This window comes from Gigantopelta aegis, chromosome 6 (genome assembly GCF_016097555.1).
Source record: "Gigantopelta aegis isolate Gae_Host chromosome 6, Gae_host_genome, whole genome shotgun sequence".
Lineage (NCBI taxonomy): Eukaryota > Metazoa > Mollusca > Gastropoda > Neomphalida > Peltospiridae > Gigantopelta > Gigantopelta aegis.
The window spans coordinates 76,358,053-76,382,657 of record NC_054704.1 but is presented as its reverse complement, the minus strand read 5'-3'; the positions used below and the strand labels follow the sequence as shown (position 1 = coordinate 76,382,657).

General features: G+C 36.6%; 1 protein-coding gene across 1 annotated transcript; it reads right to left on the bottom strand.

The window, feature by feature from the left end:
- Positions 1-2,051: 2,051 nt before the first annotated feature.
- On the bottom strand, positions 2,052-24,481 carry LOC121374853 (spindle assembly abnormal protein 6 homolog). Its single transcript, XM_041501961.1, is given in 17 exon segments — positions 2,052-3,386; positions 4,121-4,275; positions 5,625-5,738; positions 6,109-6,221; positions 7,745-7,826; positions 8,521-8,646; positions 9,080-9,223; positions 11,205-11,474; positions 11,803-11,919; positions 13,209-13,262; positions 13,265-13,330; positions 14,613-14,690; positions 15,542-15,716; positions 16,290-16,394; positions 17,861-17,940; positions 18,565-18,625; positions 24,067-24,481. Coding segments are annotated over 17 exon segments (2,025 nt in total). The 5' UTR covers positions 24,132-24,481; the 3' UTR covers positions 2,052-3,166.
- Between the last annotated feature and the right edge of the window lie 124 nt (positions 24,482-24,605).

The following is a 24,605-nucleotide window of genomic DNA, read 5'->3' as shown; positions in this document are numbered from 1 at the left end:
TGTCGTAATGACAAAACCCAATGACAGTTATTTAAACTTTAATAAATTGTTAGAAAGATCAACAATAGTCCCAAGTGTCATGCTGATTTAGGTTATTATATAATGGTTGCTTTAACGTTGGGTCTGACAAAACAAATCGTGGCGTACGACAACAATATGAGGTTGCACACCACTAATTTTTCCTTTTTTTGGGACAAGTATTTAATTAAAAAAAATTTCAACTTGTGCTATTTAAAATACTTTACATGTTAGCAAAATGTTTTAGTTGGAATAAATCCTATTTAGACCTAACATATGTGTCCCCAAAATCCGACACAGGCCCGACATCTTTAGTGTAGGATGGATCACTAGTGGGTGGTGCTCAAGAGGGATTTTTTTTTTTTTTATATATGAGTAAGAGTTGGGCACATCCCCCGACCCCTATCCATGATTCCTAGTAACCCATCACTAAATTAATATACCTGTACCAAAGATTGTGGAATGTGCTGTCCTGTCTACCTGGTAAGTGTATTCAGAGGGTGGGATTTAGCTCAGTGGGTCAAATGCTCACCTGAGGTGATCTATTCAACTGATTGAGTTTTTTCTTGTTCTAACCAGTGCACCACAACTGGTCAAAGGTTGTGGTATGTGCTTTCCGGTCTGTGGGAAAATGCATATAAAAGATCCTTTTCTGCATTAGGAAAGATATAGCAGGTTTCCTCTGATGACATGTCACAATTACATTAATAAATATTATTTTCCCCTTTTCAGTGAGGGATAGGATCTAACCTAAGTTAACTCTCTTCTCAGACCCACGTTGTTTTTTTAACCACATCCCAACCACTAGTGCCACGTGACTGGTGTATCAAAGGCCATGGTATGTACTGTCTTTTTTGTCTATTGGTTGCCTTCTTGATGCTGAATCGATCCCCATTGATAAGACTATTTCTCGTTCCAGCCAGTGCACTATGATGGTATATTAACGGTCATGCTATGTGCTATCCTGTCTGTGGGATGATGCACATAAAAGATCACTGCTAATAATGGAAAAATGTAGCGTTTCCTCTCTAAGACTATATGTAAAAATTACCAAAATGTTTGGCATCCAATAGCTGATGATTAATAAATCAATGTGCTCTAATGGTGTCATTAAACAAACCAAACCTGAACTTTTCTTGATGCTGAATACCAGTCAAAACTAAATTGCATAGTAAGTTATGATGAAATATCTTTTGCAGTGTATGAAGTAATTTGTAGTAGAAAATTAGCACAGATGTATGAAGGGGATGAGATTGTGGAATAAAATGTTTGAAAAATGATAAGAAACAATTAGGATGTCGGTCAGCAGAAACCATTATCTAACGTCTATTGCTTCCTCTTCTATCACAATTCCTTCTGCCCATCTCTCTTTGTAACTAATCCTACCTACAAGAGTAATATATCTCAAATATTCTCACAATCATCAGATCCAGCTGTCAAAATTTGCAATGGCAATCAGCAGTTCCACTGTAAAAAGCTTTTGTAAAATTGATCTATAAAAGCATTTTTATCATTAAGGGGCATTTATTTTGTTATTATCTGTACCGACTTGCCATAGCAAGATGATGCGACTTTTGAGGGCTGCAGGTCTCTACACATCTAAGCAATACCAATATTCCATATATATGGAGTATCAGTATGATGGAATAGAACTAGACTGTCAGTATTTTATGAGGACTGGATTATCAGCATGAAATAGAACCCTTGGCATGCAAAGATACTCTCTCCATGGCAACCACTATCAAAAATTCTTAACTATGGCATATTCAGGTCAAGGGCTCACAATTTCACTGGTACCATCATCTTCTATCATTCATGCCATGTTGGGGATAAAAACCTGTCTAGGGAGCAACTCTGATTGCTTGCCCTCCTGAAATGGCCTCTGGATGTTAAAGCCTCTCGCATAGTGAAGTGATTTGATAAAATTTGTGACTGTTATACATCAATAAATTTACAAACAATCTTATATAAAGGCTTCAATTTCTCTGCATCAACAGGTTGAAAAAACAACCAAAAAAACAACAACATATTAGCATATTTAATATTTTATATATGTGTAACCCTGTACAAATACTCATTCACATATTCAAACACACACATGCACAGAGTAATTTTTTTTTTCCTGCAGCATGCTGGTTTCATTCACTACATCTACAATAAGCATCATCTATATAATTTTATTATCAATACCAATTCCTATTGGTCTAGTTTGGCTGCATCATTCACAATGGAGAGAACTGTACTTAACATTACCATCAAGTTTGGCAACACGAGTTTCATTATAGAGATATTTGCCCCATACCAGTCATATATCAATTTCAATACAGAGATCTCTACATCATACAAAATTCATATTTTGTGGCAAGTCAAGGGAGAGTACTCATGCCACAATAATATTTTGAGGCCCTAGAGAACTGCCATAAATATTTGTGGTAGCACCATTGTCAAAGGAGAGCACTATACCTCCCACAGTTATGTCTGTTAGTATAATTTTATATAGTATGTAACCTCATGTACATATTCAGTGATTAACATGCAAAGAAATCCTCAAGCATTTCTATTTTTAAACTAATGAATTTGTCCGTGGATTACAATACTTGAGATGTTTTGCGATGAAGAATTCCACTTTTCACACAGGTTTCAAATGTCTCTGGATAGATATTTGGTGCACTGAAGACTGATAAATATAAATACCCTCTTGTTGCAAACAACTTTATACTTAGAGCAATCACTGTCACAGACTATGTCATCTGTTGTGAAAACATATTTTCACAGTGAACGTAGTCACACAATGTGCAACAGTGAACGTAGCATAGGGTCCTCCTTGTCCCTCCACCAGTCCCCAAGACTAGATTAACATTCAAGAGTTGATGTAGCAATTTTCTAGGGAGGGGTGCAACCTCCAAAAAGAAAATCTATGGTATTCCAAAGTACATGCATTATATAGAGAATTTCCATGGAACTTTGAAGTTCTGAAGAGGGGTGTACACCTCCTGGATCTGCACCTGCAACCGACTGTAACAGGCTTCAACACCACTTGAGCATATGCTAAATATCTTTCGTGTGTTCTGTCCACTGTCCCCAACAAATAAATATTAACAGTTTCACTGAAATTGCACTGCATGTTTGATTTCAGTTGAAATAGGTTTCAAGATGCTTTGCTCTGGCCCGGGAAATAAGCAGAGGCAAGTGGAGGCTGGGTGTGTCGGGGAACTATCATCTGCTGACTGATTCGAGTTGAGCTATTGGTAACCACAGTGGTTTGGGGAGCTGAAGTCATCACTGGAGAATTACTTCGGTTCATCAAGCCTCGCACTGGAATTGCGTCTTCTCGTTTCTGGAAATACTTGGGGTCCACTGGAGGATCACTGAAATTGAGAGAGCAGTTGTTTTACGCTACATAAACTTATTAAACAGTTTGATTATGCAATCATTTATGAAAAAATATATGGTAGATTGTTTTCTGTATAAAACATCTTAAAATTAAAAATAGTTAATGTTTTAAAGAACTGTCAAGGAAAATTTAATTGTGATACTTCTGCAACTGATTTTTAAACAGCAAACAAAAACTGTAAAGACAATTAACTGATACTTGCTGACAATCACACCCTATTTAGATACCATTATTAAATGTATGAAATGAGAAAAACTTTAGGTGTTAATGTATGAAAAGAAAATCATAATGGCAGCATTTTATAGTACAGTGAAACCCTTTAAAGTGGACCATGAAAAATGTCTGGTTTTAAGAGGATCCGCTTTAAATAGGTTAAGTTCTGTACTGGTTTTTAAAAAGGGCTGTAAAACATCCAGTTTTGAGGGAATTCAGGTTTATAGAGGGTCTGGTCTTGAGAGGTTTCACTGTACTTGATATTTGAATCTCATGTAAAGTCCATGGTGAAATAACAGTAAACAGCTTTTGTGTCAAATTAAGACAATTCCAAACTGATTGTGTGGACATAATAAATTACCTGGCTGATTTTACAACAGATTTTTGAATTGATGAATAGATTTCTGTTTCACAAAGCAACTACATTAAAATTTTACACTATTTAATATTATTTTCTTCTTCTGATCAACACAATAATTACGAATTTTTTTTTACTTTTCTTTATCTGCTGAATGGGTTGATCCTGGTGATGAATGGTTACTATGGTTACTTGTAGGTCTGATTTCTTCTGGAATGGGTGGCGGAGGACCGACACGGCTGACCGGTACAGGCAGATGAGTTTTTCTAGGGTTACCCGGGTTGTATTGCACCTGAATAATAAACAAATACAGATGACTCTTTTTGGGTTATCAGGGTTGTATTGCACCTGTATAATAAACAAATACAGATGAGTCTTTCTGGGATTACCAAGGTTGTATTGACCTGTATAATAAACAAATACAGATGAGTTTTTCTAGGGTTACCAGGTTTGTATTGCACCTGAATAATAAACAAATACAGATGAGTTTTTCTAGGGTTACCAGGGTTGTATTGCACCTGAATAATAAACAAATACAGATGAGTCTTTGTAGGGTTACCAGGGTTGTATTGCACCTGTATAACTTGCAGCTGTGGACTTGAAGACCAAACAACGGAACACATCCTACTGCAGTTCCCAACCTATCACGGTCTAAGACAATCTGAGTGGCCTATTGAAACAACCATACAAACCAATCTCTATGGTGACAGTAAAGTAAACTAAAGTTTGTTTTATTTAACGACACCACTAGAGCACACTGATTTTTTATCTTATCATCGGCTATTGGACATCAAATATATGGTCATTCTGACACTGTTTCTTAGAGAAAACCCGCTGTCACCACATAGGCTACTCTTTTACGACAGGCAGCAAGGGATCTTTTATTTGCGCTTCCCACAGGCAGGATAGCACAAACCATGGCCTTTGTTGCACCAGTTATGGATCACTGGTCGGTGCAAGTGGTTTACACCTACCCACTGAGCCTTGCGGAGCACTCACTCAGGGTTTGGAGTCGGTATCTGGATTAAAGATCCCATGCCTCGACTGGGATCCGAACCCAGTACCTACCAGCCTGTAGACCGATGGCCTAACCACGACACCACCGAGGCTGGTTCTATGGTGACAGAGGGGAACTGGAAAAGACAGCTCATTTCATTTTACAGACTGGACTACTGGTGTAGCTTGTGAAAAAAAAAAGGAATAAAAGAAAAAAAGAATAACAAATTGTCTCCAAAATAAACATAATATATCAACTGAATACTGAAATGTATTGATATTTGTATCTGAAAACTTAACCGACCATATTAATAATAAAGGGGCGGGACGTAGCCCACTGGTAAAGCGCTCGCTCAATGCACAGTTGATCCCCATCGGTGGGCCCATTGGGCTATTTCTTGTTCCAGACAGTACACCATGATTGGTATATCAAAGGCTGTGGTATGTACTACCCTGTCTGTGGGATGGTGCATATAAAAGATCCCTTGCTGCTCATGAAGTGGCGACAGCGGGTTTCCTCTTTCAATATCTGTGTGGTCCTTAACCATATGTCTGACATATAACCATAAATAAAATGTGTTGAGTGCATCGTTAAATAAAACATTTCTTTCTATATTAATAAATAACTGAAACATTTTGATCTACCTGTGGTTGTCGGTGAGCATTTGGGTAAGGACGAGGCATCGCTATACCTGGGTTTGTCATAGGCTGACTGGGAAGGTGTGATGCAGACCCGTAACTTGATGTACTAAAATTGTGCTGAAAATATTGAAAGAGAACATTTAAAATACATTAATTGCAATCAAAGGTATAAAATGAATTTATGCTATTACGTAAAATTACTAGGTAAAATAACATCAAAACTAAAATAATTTTTCCTATGTATTCTAGGCTATCGATAGTTTTAAATATTGAAATATTTTACCCATGATAGAAAATGAAATCTCTAAACCTTGTACTACAAACTTGTTAACGATAGTAACTTTTAATTCTATTTTGTGTTATTTTGACACCGATTTCATTGTTTACTTTCTGGTGATCACTACAGATAAAATTAATCTTTGACACCATTCAAACTTGAAAGGAAAACAAGTTTGTATGGCTTTCAATGCCAACAAAATGATATTACCATGCCAGCTGAAGATGGTCTCATATTGGAAGTAGCTGATGGCATTTCAAATGCTCCCAATCTGTGATGAGACAGTTGTTGTTCATTTATCTGTTTATTGAGCCACTGAATAACTGAAAGAATAAAATATGTAATATAACTTTTTATCACTGAGGCATGATTCATAAGTTATATGAAGTAAGACAAATAAAATACCAACCATCCTACTCAATGATATCCTCTAAACCATCCTACTCACAGGGGTGGGAATTGGTGAACTGTAAAAAAGAGGAAATCTAGAGGTTCCAGAAATTCTTGAAATCCTAGGTTAAAATCTGTGCCATCTGACATGCGAGGAAACGCAATGTTCCATGAGAGGAAAACAGCTGATCCGAGGAGAATTCCCATCTCTGTACTCAATGATATCCTCTAAACCATCCGTCTCAACGATATCCTCTAAACCATCCTACTCAACGATATCCTCTAAACCATCCTACTCAACTATGTCCTCTAAACCATCCGTCTCAACGATGTCCTCTAAACCATCAGTCTCAACTATATCCTCTAAACCATCCATCTCAACAATATCCTCTAAACCAGGCGTCTCAGCAATATCCTCTAAACCATCCTACTCAACAATATCCTCTAAATCTTCAGTAGTACTGACTGAGGTTTAGTCTTACAGTGACCCTGAATAAAGAACAAACCCGAATCCTGTCAAAACCGGCCAAATTTCAAGGTCCCAAGTTTTCTAAATTCTATAACGTGACCCTCTAAACACTCGATCCTGTCTAAATTGGATATATATTAGTTCCCTGACATGATCCAGCTTAGATAGGTTTCACTATATTTGCAATGTTTCAAAAAGTTGCAAAATTAACCGCTGGCCCTATGCTTATTAAACTTTGATGTCTAGAATCAAAGCTTTAATGGTCTTGCCATTAAAAATATGTAGTTAAAAGTTTGGAGACTTTGTAATGACGTTAGCCATTCCTTCATTAATTTTAACATATTTTCATCATTACACCCAATTATGGGCTCATTCACAAACAAGTCCCATAGCATTTTTAGGAAGGCAGGTACTTTGCTAAAATCAATATTATATATACCAAACTGAACTTGAGTGCTCACTACCCTGAAAACAGAACAGGTCTTTTCAAAGCTTAAGAAATATTGGGCCAAATTTATGAAGCCAATTTCAGACTTACACGCATGTAACTACATACATTTGCTTAAACACTTGCGTTTAAAAAAAACAGGCTTCGTAAATTCGGCCCATTATGTTTAAAGTTTGTTTTGTTAACGACACCACTGGAGCACATTGATTAATTAATCATCGGCTATTAACATTTGGTAATTCTGACTCGTAATCGTCAGAGGAAACCTGCTACATTTTTCCTAATGCAGCAAGGGATCTTTTATATGCACTTTCCCACAGACAGAAAAGCACATACAACGGCCTTTTTCCAGTTGTGGTGCACTGGTTGGAACGAGAAAAAAACCAATCTGCTGAATGGATCCACAGAGGTGATTCGATCCTGCGACACAAGCACCTCTAGTGAGCACTCAACTGACTGAGCTAAATCCCGCCACCTATTATGTTTAGTGATTACACTTTTTAAAAACAATTTTGTAGGTGAATATCTAACAGTCTTACCATTTTCATTAGTCTTGAGTAACTGACGACATTCCTCCAGTTTGTTTGTTGTACTCTCGAGACTGTCCTTCAGCTTCTTGTTCTAACAAAAATATATAATAAGTAGTAAACCAACATATTCACAAGAGTATTAATAACAAATTCACAGATGATTTTTATTAGCATTGTTTTGCTGTATATAACTGTCCCCTTGGCAGAAGTAACAGAAATGTACTTTTAGAAAACATGTCACCATAAAATACTTTATTTTAATGGCTTACAATTTGCATGCATAACATAAATCACCATATTTGCAGATTTGTATTTTCACACATTTGTGATTTAATTACAAAAATAAAAACATGCTCTTCAAACACCATAAGTGTGTGTCAGCCTCTATGTTAACTTTTCCATCTAAGAGCCAGATGGCGCCTAGTTCTATTTTTAAATTGATAGTATGCAATGTTTTACGCGGCAAATACAAACAACATGGTCACATATGCGACCAAATCGGCCACAATGTAGAGGGCTAAGCCACATTACAGTGAAGGAGAAACAAGGAAGTAGCCAACTACGTGACTGAAACAGGATGCTCATGTTTCATGGGAAGATTTTAACCATGTGATTAACTGTTGGCATATTTGGACCAGTGCTATCTTTGGCCTGACTGGATTTTATATACAGAGGTCAAAATCGCTTTATCAAACAGCAAAAACACAAGAATTAAATATATTCAATTTAGTTGCACAAGAATAACAAATCAAAGGTGGAGTTATTTTTTTTTAATAGTCCTGTACCTCATCTTCGTTTTGTCTGTAACTGTCCTTGATGGTTGCAAGCTCCTGACGTAACTTCTCCAATTCTTGATCCTTTTCACTTAACAACTTTTCTTGTTCTGTTGCTATCTGGTTTCTCAGTTTGACCTGAAAATTAATATTCTGAGATTAGTCCTCGAACTTATTTTCATAAAAATAATAAAACAAATTTGTTCTATTTTAAGAACTTTGTGACTCCAAATCAACCTCGAAACACAAAATAAAATAATGCTGTACGTTTTAAAGGTATCACAGCAGAAATTTGCCTTTTAAAATTGCTTTCACATGTCCATCTGAACAATTTCAGACAGAAAATCAGAATCACTGGGAAAATGACCATTTACATTTAGTGCAAGATTATTTCCAATTGAATCCACTGAATGTTTTGCAAAAAAAAGAAACAATTTAAACAAAACTGCATCAATAACACATATATCATTATGTTTCTTTTGAATGATTAGTTTTCAAGATATACCCAGAATAACATACAACACCAAAAGAAAAACTGAGCTAAGAAAAGTAGGTCACATAACTTACGTACCTTAGCATGATAATTTTTAATTTCTCCTTGAAGTTTTTTGATAATTTCATTGCCCTTCACCAGCTCTTCTGACATTGCCTTCACCTTGGATTCCAGCCTAGCAAGATCTTTATTTTTCCTGTCCAGATCTTCTTTATATTTATTCTACAAAAACAAATACCATTTCAAAGTAAAACACTTTATCATAACAATGAGAGTCACGGAAACTATAAGAATTAAAAAATATCATAAAAGTTAATAATTTAATTTTTAAATAATGCTGAAGACAAATTCATATATAATTTATATACCTCAGGTGACATGTGTTCTTGTAGGTACAGGTACTCTTTTAACGTGCCCCTGTCCACTTAAGGTTCAGGCACACCCATCCCGGGTGACCAAATCCGGGATGGGAGGTGTTCTTGTAGGTTCATTTATTATTAAAGTATGTATATGAAGAACCAGACATCTGGTATACTTTTCATGAAGAGTGAATGGTAGCACAGCAAAAAATTGACTCTACGAATTCTGAATGTGGAATATCAAGCTATTTAACACAGTACACCTCAGCTCAGCTACTTGGGCTGTCTGCCAGGACAGTGAGTTAGTTGTTAGTGGTTGACGAGAGAGAAGTCGATGTAGTGGCCTTATACCTACCCACTGAGTCATTAAACTTGCTATGCGTGGGAGCCTGTACCAGGATGCGAACCCTGTACCTACCAGCCTCAAGTCTGATGGCTTAACCACTACACCACCGAGGTTGGTAGTGTTTCATTCTAGAGTGAAAGATGCTAGTAAATGAATATGAAGCTTATCGAAGGACTAACAAAGCAAAAAAGGAAAGATGGCAACAGGTAAAGGGATTAGTTAGTTGAAAGAGGGGCATGGGGAGAAAAAGTTTAAGATCCACCATAGACGAGTCACCTCCCATACAATGTCTTATTGCAATCCTCCACTCTTGCTTATAAACGTTTTAAAACCCTGACTTTAGTAAAGGAGCTGTGTGCAGTGTGCATCACCATGATGTTAAGTCTCAACTTTGTGGAAGTTCACACCTATAAAGTTTTATAAGCAGAGACCTTGATCACATTTTGGGGCGAGATGTAGCCGGTCTAGGATCGATCCCCCCCATCTGTAGGTCCATTGGGCTATTTCTCGTTCCAGCCAATGCACCACAATTGGTATATCAAAGGCTGTGGTATGTGCTATCCTGTCTGTGGGATGGTGCATATAAAAGATCCTTTGCTACTAATGAAAAAATGTAGTGGGTTTCCTCACTAAGACTGTAAAAATTACCAAATGTTTGACATCCAATAGCCGATAACTCTAGTGATGTCATTAAACAAAACACTTTTTTTTTGCTCCTCCTATTTACAATATTATTAAAGTTTGTTTGTTCACTACAGTCAAACATTTGGTAATTCTGACACATAGTTATCAGAGGAAACCTGCTACATTTTTCCTAATGCAACAAGGGATCTTTTATATGCACTTCCCACCGACTGGAAAGCACATACCAGCCTTTGACCAGTTGTCGTGCACTGGTTGGAATGAAAAAAATCCCAATCTGTTGAATGGACCCGCCGAGGTGGTCCTCAAGCCAGCACTCAACTGACTGAGCTAAATCTCACACACACAATATTATCAGATTTTCAACATCACAGTGAACTACGTACTCTTTTTCCCTGACCTCACCTTATGATACTGCTCTGCATGAACAGGCAACGTAAGCATCTCAAGCGAGCACTCAACCGACTGAGCTATATCTCACCCCAACAATATTATCAGATTATCAACATCACAGTGAACTATGCTGACCCTGTTGACACAACCTAACCCACCCTCACCTTCTGGTCCTGCTCTGCATGCAACAGGCGACATAAGCACCTCAAGCAAGCACTCAACCAACTGAGCTATATCTCACCCCGACAATATCATCAGATTATCAACATTACAGTGAACTACGTTGACCCTGTTGACACAACCTAACCCACCCTCACCTTCTGGTCCTGCTCTGCTCTGCATGCAACGTAAACACCTCAAGCGAGCACTCAACCGACTGAGATAAATCCTGCCCCTACAATATTATCAGATTATCAACATAACAGTGAACTATGCCGACCCTGCTGACCTGACCCAACCTCACCTTCTGGTCCTGCTCTGCATGCAACAGGTCGGATGACTTGGCGAGAACATGCTCCTTGTCCTTGACCTCCTGCTCGAGCACCGCTATCCGGGTGCGCAGCTGGTTGATCAGCTTCTCCTGCTCGTGGTACTCACTGTCCAGGCCCGCGTTCTGTTTACGCAGAGTCTGGATGTCCTGCTTCATCCGCATGTGGTCCTCCTCCAACCCTGACAGCTTCGATCGCAGTTCGCGCACCGTTGATTCCGATTTGTAATTCTTGTCCATCAAATCCTGTACAGAAATATTGATTGATTTATTATTGAAAACAAAATAGTTTTATCCATGAAATATTGTAGAGAAATAGGCATGAGTGCGACCCGTACCCCCCTTTAAGTGGTTAGGGTTACTTTTAGGATTAAGGTTAGAGTTAGTCTTTAGAGCTTTTGATATAGAGGGGTATGGCAAATTAAACTGAAATTATTTTACAAAAAAACAATGTTAATCGAGGATGGGAAAGACTATATATGTATTCTCTTTTCTTCTCATATCCTTTTTACCACCACAAATTTGACTGGTGTGTTTCCAATGTTTTATGTTGTATACTTTACAAATAACCAACTTTGTTGTTTCTATCCAAGTCGTGTATCTTCGACTCCATCTGATGGACTAGTTTAGTACTGGCCTGCTCCAATTCTCTTTTCTCTCGTTCATATCTTTCCTGTAAACTATTCTGGACCTGCAATATATAAAGTATGACTTTCTACTTAGATAAACAATCATCAACTGTGTGCTAACTGTACACACAATTGATTTACAAAGAGCATATTAATTAAATGTAGCTTTTTGCGGATCTGACATTATAGCAATAACTCAACTACATGTATACTCCCCCAATTAAAAAATATATCTTTTACAATATACTGACAAGTAAAAGATTTTTTTATTTCAATAGCAGATCTATGATTTTGTGCCTTGTCAGTTCCAGGATCCAACTCAATTAGTAGAGAAGTCAGCCGAGGTGCATGGGTTGCAAGATTGAATCCCCTCAGTAGGCCTATTATTTGACTGGAGTGTTTCTCTTGTCTCAGCCAATGCTCTGTGACTAGTATATCAAATGCTGTGGTATATGCTGTCCTGTCTGTGGGAAGGTGTATATAATTGATCCCTTAACCTTCTGACTACTGCAGGCGAGATATCTCGCCCGACGTCACGTCAGTCGATATACTGTACACTGTATACAGTGCATTCCCCAATTCATATTTCCCGCCGTTTTGCAGACGACACTCACCGGAAACGGAAATGTAATTAAAGAAAAATATTTGTTTTCAAAATGGTGGTTTTTGTTTTGATTTTTTCAATTGAAAATACCTTGAAATTTTGAGTTCAAAAAGTGGTTTTCGGCAAGTATTTTCGCTTGACAACAATGGCGGCACGTCGCGGTAATTTTCAGGGATCGATAGCTGATTGTAACAGCTAATTTGATAATAACTTTGATCGTTTTACCAACAACGAAAATTACCAAATATTGCAATATGAATCGTAGTTCGGGTTTTTAAAAAAATTCTGGTCAGAAAACCACTGTTATCGGGAATAATGGACATAAATACTGGACAGCTGGCCACAAATGCCCGTAAGTAAACGCAACTTTTTCGATTTTTTGCCTAATTTTAATCACCATTAGCCGATCTAAAATAATAAAAATTACAAAAAAAGACACGAAAATAATACTTACCGATTCATATATGAACTTTATTTCATGTATTTATGAAACATTTAAGTGAATATATGTGAGTAAAAATTATAAACTTGTACCCACTCAATGTGGTTTTTGTTAAAAATTAATCCAGTAGTCTAAAGGTTAATGCCAAAAGAAAAATGTAGCAGGTTTTCCTCTGACTATGTGTCACAAAGACCAAATGTCTAACATCCTATAACTGATGATTAATACATCAATGTGCGCTAGTGGTGTTGTTAAACAAAACAGACAAACTTTAAAGATAGAAATAACTTTTGTGCTTCACTGACTTGCATAGATCTTTCTTTCTCTGCAGTTATCTCCTCCTTATGTCGCGAGAACAAATATCTGCTATACGAGACGTCCATTCCGATTTGAGATTCTCAAGCTCCGCTGTCCTGGCAGCCAGTGACTTAAAAATAAAGACATATACAGATGAAATGCAAGTAAACACAAATACCATGTGCATAATCTCCACAGCGTAAATTACCATATATGATATTAATTAAAACAATTGTTTAATTTTTTAAATATCTGTTATGAAAGAACAAAATGTCAGTGTTCTTCTGTCTCTTTAACATCACAAACTAAAACAGCACATTATATCAGTGTTCGAGATTAAACAATTTGGGCAGTATTCCAGTTGAATACTAACATTTCCAAATCTGGTATCCCACCTGAGAATTCAGTATCCCATTTAAATGAAATTCATAGATAACATCATAACAAACTTGGACGAAAATGTACTTGTTCCCAGTCTAATGCTACGCCGCAATCAAAATCGCGGCATTTGTGATATTCGCAATCAAACAGAATCGGCAAAAAGATTGGCTTCATCTATTTTTGAGTAATATTGACATCAATTAATATTTAGCAGTAATCTATAAGTGTTTCTGACATTACTAATGATAAACCTACCTGTATCAATTTTTTGCAGATGTGGAATCAATACCAAGTGAGAAAACATCCAACAAAAACAATAGCGACTTAGCGGTTCCCAGTCTATTGCTACGCTGCTATTGTCCCAGTGTAGCATTAGACTGGGTACAAGTTGGGGGGTGGGATATTGTTATGGCATAGCATTAGACTGGGTACTAGCTCGAAAATACTTTTACTTAACTTACCAGTCAATGATGACTTACATCGTTTTAGTGAAAACAAAAAACGCAGGATTATAAAACCCCAACAACATTATATGGCATCCCGGTGGGATACTGGGTTCTTGAAGTCTGGTATCCAAAAATAAATTCTGGTATCCCTGGGATATCGGGATACCGTTAATCTCGAACACTGTATATTATTATTTTGTAAATTTAAATTTTGTTTTTATTTATTTAGTAAACTAAACGTTCTGCATTAAATCTGAACTTATCTGATTGTATGTCAGACAATATTAACAATATAAGGGAGTTGATTAATCAAGTTTAATAATATGCAGTGAATATTTCATTCCCATACTCATGTGTTAAGCTCTTTATAAATATATTATTATCATATCCCCATCCCATCAAACTTGACAATACTGGCCAAATTATCTGCTTTATATCATCAAAATGTGATTTGACTTTTTCGACTGAAATATGTGACAAAGTCACAACACAAAAATAGCCTTATTTCCAAGTGATTAAGTTTTCAACTCTTATACAACAATTTTACTTTTCACAGATACTAACATATTTGTGTTAAATTGTTACCTCTTGAGTATGTTGTAACTTTTGACTAAGATCTGTGTTGGTATGTTCCAGCCTCTGCTGCAGGAGCATGTTTGTTTCCTAAAATAAAACAACAAAATATTAAACAAGAATTCTGTAGAATTAAATGTCTCGCCTATCATAAACTTATTTCATGTTGCTGACTTGGTTTATAGTTGCACCTGTGGACGTTTGTCTTAATGCATATAAAATAATAATTAAAAACCCCCAAATAAATGATGAAAAACATTAATTAAAAAATTTAAATTAATTTTTTTATTTAACTTTTGTTCTATATGCATAGGTGCAACTACAAACCAAGTTTTATTAATCAAGAATTATTGGTTTGTGAGAAATGGAAATAAATGTAAAACTTTAGCGTGGAACTAAACCCAAAAGTTGACGCTGTTAATACTTCTGCCATTGCCAGAAAAGTAATACCTATATCTCATCTTTTTATTTCACAAAAACAGTCTTCTCAACCATTAAGAAGCCTATCTTGACAATCTATTAACAAAAACGGTCTTCTCAACCATTAAGAAGCCTATCTTGAGTCTTCTCAAACATTAAGAAGCCTATCTTGACAATCTATTAACAAAAACGGTCTTCTCAACCATTAAGAAGCCTATCTTGACAATTTATTAACAAAAACAGTCTTCTCAACCATTAAGAAGCCTATCTTGACAATTTATTAACAAAGTAATAATCTTCTCAAGAAGACAAAATCAAAAGACAGATATAAACTAATACATATGAATTAATTATAGAATACTAATATTCAACATTTAAATTAGTTATTACAAGTTAAACATAAACATGAATTATAAATAATATCTAAACTAGAAAATTTTATTAAGCCCCAATTTTTTTTAACCCCTACTCTTTCCCTCACCTACCACTAACAAATAAAAAATATTAAGTTTAAAAACTACCGTGAGCTGCTTCAAACAGTCAGCTAAATATTTTTTAATATCTGCATCACTGCCTGGCACAAACTTGAGAGACAGATGAGTCAGATGTTTGAAAGGATTAGTTTCAATTATATTCAGAACAGCTGACGACTTCTCTCCTGCTAGGGAACACTGGGATACAAGATGGAGAATAAATCTAGGAAGAGAAAACAAAACAGTTGAAAACAGGATACACTACTGACAACTAAATATAAGAAAAGTATACCAGTTGCAATGTTTAGAATATATTTTAACTATTCAGCACAAGCTCTGTCACTTGCCAAATTTGCCAATTAAAAACAACATGTAAATCATATTTTAATTTGGAAAAGTAATGTCTTGTAATAAGTGTTGGTTTATTTTGCAACTCCTACAATGGCCCACGGCAATCGCCAATGCCGTGGAGGTCACTTTTTTGCCTTGGACTATTTAGGTTTTTTTTTTTACAATGGCAGGTTTTTTGACCATGGACTTTTTCTTACTTGCTGGAGTTGTTTTGAAACAAATGGGTTTCTACAATTTTTAAACTTAATAGATAATCTGACAATTTTTTCTCTTCACCCAGTGCTAATTCTAATATCTAACCTTTCAGAAGCTTGATGAATTATACACAAATATTTTCTCAAGCAAAATATTCATGTACAAACCATTAATGCTTAAAAATTAATTTTTGTATTTTCATACATTTGTCTGTACATGTGTAAGTAGGGTATTGCTTTTTGAAACCTACTTAGGATTATCTTTGTGTTCTTCCTTCAAGCATAACTCAAGGAGATCAATGAACTTTTGTGGGAAAGCACCAACGTCAACCAACAAACCCTGCTGTAGCTTCAGTCTGAAAAAAATTTAAAATTCATTGCAGACATTAAAATCAAAAAGAGACCGTTTCCATTATGTGATTTGCCATAGCGACTCGAATCGTGTGTATAAGATTCCATGACTGCAAACAAAGCTCGTCACTTTAAAATATTTTGCGGAAAATTTAAGTGCATACAAATTTCCACTAAAATAAATAAAACATGAAGTAAAAAATTCACTGATGATATGTAACAAAACAATTATTGACCACATCCGGACAATAATAGGTTTGATGGATTTTAACATGTTAATTTTATAAACCAAACAAAAAACCATGAGTTGACAAAACTGAACAGTTGAACTTTAATGTGATTTGATTGGCTGAGAGCTTACGATATGTCATGAGAAATAGAACACGTTCTAATCGGTATGATTCCAACACGACTTGTCTTATAAGACTAATGTTGTTCTGATTTACGCGTTCTCACAGTATTGTTCGATGACATGTGACAAGTCGATGTGACTAATTGCATAATGAGAACACCCCTTAACTAAAGCAATGCAACAACAGAATAGTATTATATATTTAAGATACAAGACAAAATGTTCTTGTATGTGACAGGTGTTTGTTGTAGTAAATGGATTTATAACAGGGTTCACGCTAGTGGGCACTAAGGTCAAACAGGTCATTCCGCCCATGTTATTACAATGCAGCTTAAACAAAATGGTCAAATCCAAACTGACTTTGGATTTTCAAAATTAAAAAACCCAAAACTTTTATATGCTAGTGGGCATTACGGTCAAACAAGAAAGCCTGCCAATGTTATTACATTGCAACTTAAACAAAATGGTCAAATCCACTTTGAATTTGCCAAATTAAAAAAACCTTTTATATTCTTCCTAAATCATCTCATTCCTCCCGAATTAGTTAGAGGAAGAACTGACCTCTTCCTGTTTGTTAGTCTAACTTGAACCCTTCTGTAGACGAGATTTTAACTATAGGAAACAAATATTGAAAAACATTTAAAATTATAATGGGTGTACAGTCTTCGCCATGAGCATAACAAGGTGAGCTGAAGATAACTCTCCTGAAATGGTGATAGTTGAAAATTCACATGAAGTTTCAAATAAAATGCATTAGAAACGTTACAGCAAAGAATTCAATTTGCAGCTCTCATAAAACATTCCAGGTCAGTGTGGAGGAGAGTAGGAGTGATCACTCGCCTTTCGTGGCTAAGAATGAAATACATTTTAGAAATGTGCATTGTAGTCTGCCATCCTGGCAAATACGTGTAAATGCATTTTAACTTCTAATCCATAATACAACAAATAACCAGAAGAAAACTGAATCTTGGCTCCATGCTAATAAAAACTCAAGACTCCAGAGTATGAGACTTTAACATCATGGCAACGCCATACACATTGCATCCATGTGATGTGATAAGAGGTTTGAGTATAGACTAAAGTTTCATAAGCATGGGCCAAGATCAAACTTTTACATACGTCTGAAAATCCTCTTCACCAAGTCTCAAAGTGTACAGGAAAAATAAATCCTTTTCATCTGTCAGTCGTACAACCAGCTCCTGAAAGAAATCAATAAAATGACATGAAAGGTTTTAGGGGTTTCTTCATTTCAAATTTAATTTTGTACCGATATATAATTACGTTTCAAGCACAGAGAACACGAAGGGTAAAATTATGTACCCTAAAATCTTGGAAATTAAAAAAAAGAAGATTATAATAAGAAAACGGCTGTTTAAAATTTGATAAAGTACCTGAAATGCAGTGTACAATTTCAAAAGAGTTTAACCCTATAACGACCTAGTAGGGGCATTTATGTTTTGTTTTTATTTTATGAATGAAGGAAGGAAATGTTTTATTTAACGACGCACTCAACACATTTTATTTATGGTTATATGGCGTCAGACATATGGTTAAGGACCACACAGATACTGAAGGAGGAAACCTGCTGTCGCCACTTCATGGGCTACTCTTTTCGATTGGCAGCAAGGATAGCACCTACCACAGCCTTTGATGTGCCAGTCATGGTGCACTGGCTGGAGCGAGAAATAGCCCAATGGGCCCACTGATGGGGATCGATCCCAAACCGACCGCGCATCAAGTGAGCGCTTTACCACTGGGCTACGTCTCTCCCCTGTTTTTATTACGGTGCCTATAGACTGAAATACATGTATGGTCAAACTGACCTTTCTTTGCAGTGGTGCAGACACAGCCTGAATCTCCATTCGCAGATAAACAGATCCTCTTCTGAAAACAATAAATACAAATTATGAATCAGCCCAGGAAATGTAAATTGTAAAGTAACCCGATAATACATGTAGCTGATATGATTGAGATTAAATATCTTAATATAAAAAATACACGAATATAGAAAAGTTAATATTTTCTCATTAACACGCACACCCCAACTATACTGATGGAAAGAAATAAGGGAACACATTATTTTGTAGACCAAATTTAATTCACAACTAGCGTAATAATGTCTGTATTTCATACCAAGTTGTAAAGTGGGATTGAATGTCTGCAGTGCTGAATGTGCTGCCTATATGTTCCCAGTCAACTTCGGACAAGGTGAATTAATTTTTGATGCAGTCATTATTTCTTGTTGCTATCTGTGTGATCCTTTATTTCTTTCCATCAGTATATATCCACTCATTATGGAAATAAGTTACAAGAAGCCTAACATCATTTAATTTTGTCACAAAAGTACAAGATTACAGCGTTATGCTCACTGTGTATCAAAAACACTATACATGTAGATTGTTACAATATGAACTTTTTCATAAGCGCATTTTACATTTTAGTATTTTAAAACTCACTTCTTACATTCTTACTTGCCCGTAATATTCTTCCACTTGCCCATCCAAAACATTTTATCAGCTTATTATATTAGCAAGGACAAGTGAGATCTTGATCATCAGTTGCCCGGGTGTCGGACAATAGCATTTTTTAACCCTTGCCTTCTTTGTGCCCTACATCCCCTCCAAAGTGTCCATAATTTTATTTTATTTTGTAAGGAATATTTTTTAACAGTTATTGTTTGTTCTAAAAGTATTTGTTAGTATTATACCCATCCTCCTGCTACCTATAGATAAGGCTTGTATACGTGTAAAATAAATTTAATAATTGTGAATGACCCCAGAGAGCAATATATAAAAATCTTAGGTACCCGGAAGTTGGTTCTTATAATTTATACCTACATCTAGATAACCAATTGTTCAGTTATGTGAATCATAACTGTGTAACCAGTGAATGACCTAACCCTAACATACCAGGGGCCTAATTCACTAAACTCTCGCAACTTGCGATCTCGCAGTGCAATGCTAAAAGTTTTGCAAAGAGGATGCTATGTTGTCTAGCAGAGCCTAAGAGACCTTTGTGAATTAGGCCCCTGTACTATATGGTTCTATACTACAAAGACATTCAAAATGTATTTTAAATAAACTGATTTTGCCATGAGATAGTACTGAATTTTTGGAATATGTGAATAAAATTCCAGTGATTTTCAACTTTTAATTTTTGAATAAAACAGTTTACAACATAACCCATTGCCCATTCATGTGAATTTGAAGTTGTGTTACTGACACATGAACAGAATGACGGTTGGTATGAATTAATGTACCATGTGGTCCCCTACCCCAACATTGTCAGGGCTTTAGATTGCATCATTGTCGAGGTAATACATGTGCTTAAAATACAGATGCCCAAAATAATCTAGTCCAAATTAACTACACACATGCTAACTTCAAAATATTTTACCTCAAAACTTCTGAAATGTTAAGCTTAATTACATTAAAATAACTTGAAATGCATTTGTGAATATTGACAACTCTCCATCAACAGCTGTTAATGACAGTAATAAACTAAAACGACCTGACTTCACTCAAAAAAGATAAAGGGTCCTCATTGTGACCAAATTATTGAGATGTAAAGCCATAACTGTCTGTTTAATAGCCAATTTATAAAGCGTTTTTTTGTTTGTTTTGTTGCTAATAAATAAGTGATAAAATAAAAAACCATTCATGCATGCAGTTGTTAGGAAGGATGGTTTTACACAAATTGAAATAATCGGGCACCTGTTTCCGAGTACTTACACACAGCTCTCTACGTTAACTTTTCCATTTAGGAGCCAGATTGTGTCTACTTCTATTTTTATATAGATAGTATGAAATGTTTTACAAGGAACTAGTTTGGAATTTTCAAGTGGTAGGCGATGAAATAAAACAGAGCATACACGCATTTAGATCATGTATTTTAATAAAATAAAAAAATATTGGTAATCTCAGTGGTATGCAGCTGTGTACCTGCGTACATGGAAGCTTGGCCCCTGTTTTAGTCACCAAATGAAAACAATGGTCACTTATGCGACCAAATCGGTCGCAATGTACTAAGTCGAGGGATGAAACACCTGGACAAAACAGTGTTAATCACAGGTATGTGGTAGGGCATACACGAGTCCAAAATATTGGATTCAAGTATTCAAGGGTCAAACTCGACCCAGACACGAGTACCTGATACCTACACTAGATGATAATGAGACTAAGGAATAAAGTAAAATAGCGCAGTATGCATCTTAATTCTAGCATTGAACATGGATACCAAATGATGCCATTGAATTGCATTCCACAGATTTGACTTGTTTTCCCTCCATGGCTCATAAGCTCTATATAATGTAACCAGTGGAAACATATGGCAAAATGGTGTAAATTTAAAAAATAAATTAAGAGTGCTTTTCCTTGCACAGGCTACGAGTTCTGTGAATGGACTCAAGTCTTGCTAGACTCGGCCCATGCTCAAGTACTTGTGGAGACCCTAGTGTGTGGCTCCTAGTCCTAACAGTTAACTTGACTCATCCTGGATGCCAATTTGGCTCTAGAACCCATGTTAATAAACTTTAATCTATAATGATGTCACACACTTGCAATGTGTATGGTATTGCCAAAACAAGTCAAGACTTAAAGTTTCATAAGAACCAGGCTTGAACCTCTTACATTTTATTTCAACCCTGCAGTTTCAATTTATACTAAAAGGCAAAAGTTATTGTGAAACACAAAAAACAAAGTTAATTGATGATAAGTTTTTGCTGCCGTGTATAAAACGTTATAACATGGAAAGAGAAATGTCCGAAGGTATGGAAATGAGCAATAGTCCATGAAAAGGGCGCACCTGCATATATGCAAATGAGCCACATCACTAGAGGTGGTCCAGAGCGAAGTTCACACAGTCAGTAGCGAGTGTGTCTACCTTGAGCATTGCTACAGGTCTGGCATCGTCATCTCATTGGGGCCACTAAACGTTGGAGAAAGGAATGGACCAGGCTGTGAGGGTTACTGGGTGGAACCTGTTTCTCAGATGCATGGTTCGGATTCATGTGTCTTGGCGAGAGGTGGTCACGGGTAGTCGGCTGCTACGGCGACGGTCCCTGACCTGGTTGTTTTATTGATATCATTGCCGTAAGTGCCATATGGTGTTTCTGTGGACGTTGAATTGACATGCGACATCACGCTGCGAGGTCCCAGATTCAAACATACCTATGACTCATCATCTGTCATTTTCACTGAGGTGTGGCATGATGAAATAGCATCAAACAGTTAACTAATAGTGTTTTTCTGACTTCTGGCCTTCTGAAGGCTGCACAGAGTGGCAATGATTTACAACTGAATGTCTAACCTTTTATGGTGAACACTGGACAGCATTTCTCCCAAATATTCCATATTTATTGCACAAAGCAAGCAATCGCTGCAACAACTGCTTGGTTGCATTTCTTTGAGCTGTTTCATGCACATTTTCTCTGGTTTACATCCATAAATCCATTCACAAATTTATTACTCCAAACAATCCATGTCACAATAACCTTTGCCTTTGAGTATATTTAACTTGTATATACAGCCATGGATACAGTGGGTGGGCAATGAGTCATGACATGTTACATAATTATTTCCATAACACACTAAAGGATCTGGCTTGAAATTAGCCCGATTACTCTGACTGTAAGAGAGCTAGACGGACATTTGGACAGTTATACGCTCTCATTACAGTCAGAGACCAACCTATGTATTTTTTTGGCAATTCCTGACAACCAAAAAGTTGGCAAAGATTCCCGCTCAAATACCACACCAATCCTATGTTTGACGTCAAATACCTTTACATTGATCATTTTTCGAGTTAACTGATAAAAAAAAAAATCCACATATTAATCACTAATACACATACTACAGAAAGAAATCCGACAGCACCCACATTCAGCTACGCTTCGTGACACTCCGTCGCCATAATTACAAAGCTCGGCGATCTATTTCGAGACGTAGATCACGTGATCGCCCACTGGGCGATTCCGCCTTGTGCAGCAGTTACAGGGGCTGTCTCATACCAAGCTATGTTACAACATGGATTAGTTTCGTTTTGTGTTTCTGCGATGGAATGTGCATGCTGTAAAGAACGTTTCGAGGATAAAAGTGGACGGTTGCGTAGAACAGGAATTTGTACACAATTCAAAGGTGGGCCCAGTGCTGCACAGACATTAAGTGATGTTTTTGATGCAACTGTCACTCCTGAAAAAGAATTATTCGTCTGTCTCCAATGTAGTTTGACGATTCGTTCCTTGGACACAAAAAAAAACTCAATTGTCAAATGTGGAGATAAAATATAGAAAAGTTAAAAAAAAACAGGCTCATACATAGCTACAAAACTGCCAGCCACACCAAGTGCCCGACAAACACTAAAGAGACAGAGAGTGGTGCACACGCCAAGCAGGCATACCAGTCGTAGATCAAAGACTTTTTCACCTGGAGAAAAGTTGAATATAATATTGTTTCTCTGTGTGTGTGTGTGTGTGTGTGTGTTACTTTTACGAGTTTTAGATTAGTGTAACTTCACTGTAACGTCACTTGATATGAGACGGCCCCTGTAACTGCTGCACAAGGAGGAATCGCCCAGTGGGCGATCATGTGATCTACGTCTCGAAATAGATCGCCGAGCTTTGTAATTATGGCGACGGAGTGTCACGAAGCGTAGCTGAATGTGGGTGCTGTCGGATTTCTTTCTGTAGTATGTGTATTAGTGATTAATATGTGGATTTTTTTTTTATCAGTTAACTCGAAAATGATTGATGCAAAGGTATTTGACGTCAAACATAGGATTGGTGTGATATTACAGCGGGAATCTTTGCCAACTTTTTGGTTGTCAGGAATTGCCAAAAAAATACATAGGTTGGTCTCTGACTGTAATGAGAGCGTATAACTGTCCAAATGTCCGTCTAGCTCTCTTACAGTCAGAGTACTTGGGCTAGCTTGAAATGTAATAATAATGTTTGAAAACTGATACGGTAATTGATCTGTTACGGCTACTACACCTTGGAGGTCCATTGGTACCCTACATTCAGTAATGAACTTGGATGGGTTGCATTTTGTACCTAGGATTTATAGTTGGGTTTATGGGAGGGGGGGGGGGGGGGGGGGGGGGGGTGTGGAGAGCACGTTTTGTGAGGGGCCACAACACTATGAGTCTTGTTATCAGTAAACTGTTATGGGCCCATGCTTAAAAAACTTAAAGTCCAGACTTTAAGTAATGCTATTTGAATGGCGTTGCCATGACGTTAAAATCTGGACTTTATTAAAGTCTAGACTTTAAGTTTTATAAGCACGGGCCATGGAGTTGGTTTTGGGACAAGATAACCAGCATTTACAAACCTGTCTTCTCTGTCATTTGACTTGAACAGAACAGGCAATCGTTTGCTGAATAACTCGTCTGCCATTCTGTTCTGTGATGACGATTTCTGGGAGAAGGTGGTGTCAGTCGAGGTAATCAGGAAATAAACATGTCTTGTATGGCAGGCCTATGTCCAAGGCGGACCTACTAAAATGTCAAACTCGTAGTGAAGTCACCATCACTACGCTTATTACTATTAGTGGAATATCACAGTTATCTGTCCGCCAACTTAAAAAATATTATTCTCTTTAACGTTTAAATAAATACGACATGTTTATCTCCATCTATTTGGTTGAATCTAAATAATACGAAACGTCGGATACCGCATTCCCACATGACAATCATTAATGCAGGAACATTGTTCTGTTTACAGCAATTTTACTTTGCCCAGACATGTTTGATTCACCCGCTTTGTGACATAAATTAGTCACCAAACATAAACACGAAACGAAGCATTCCGTTTCAATCCACTGTTCCAAAGCATACGTTTTACAATGTATTAAGTAGCCTTAGTATTTCA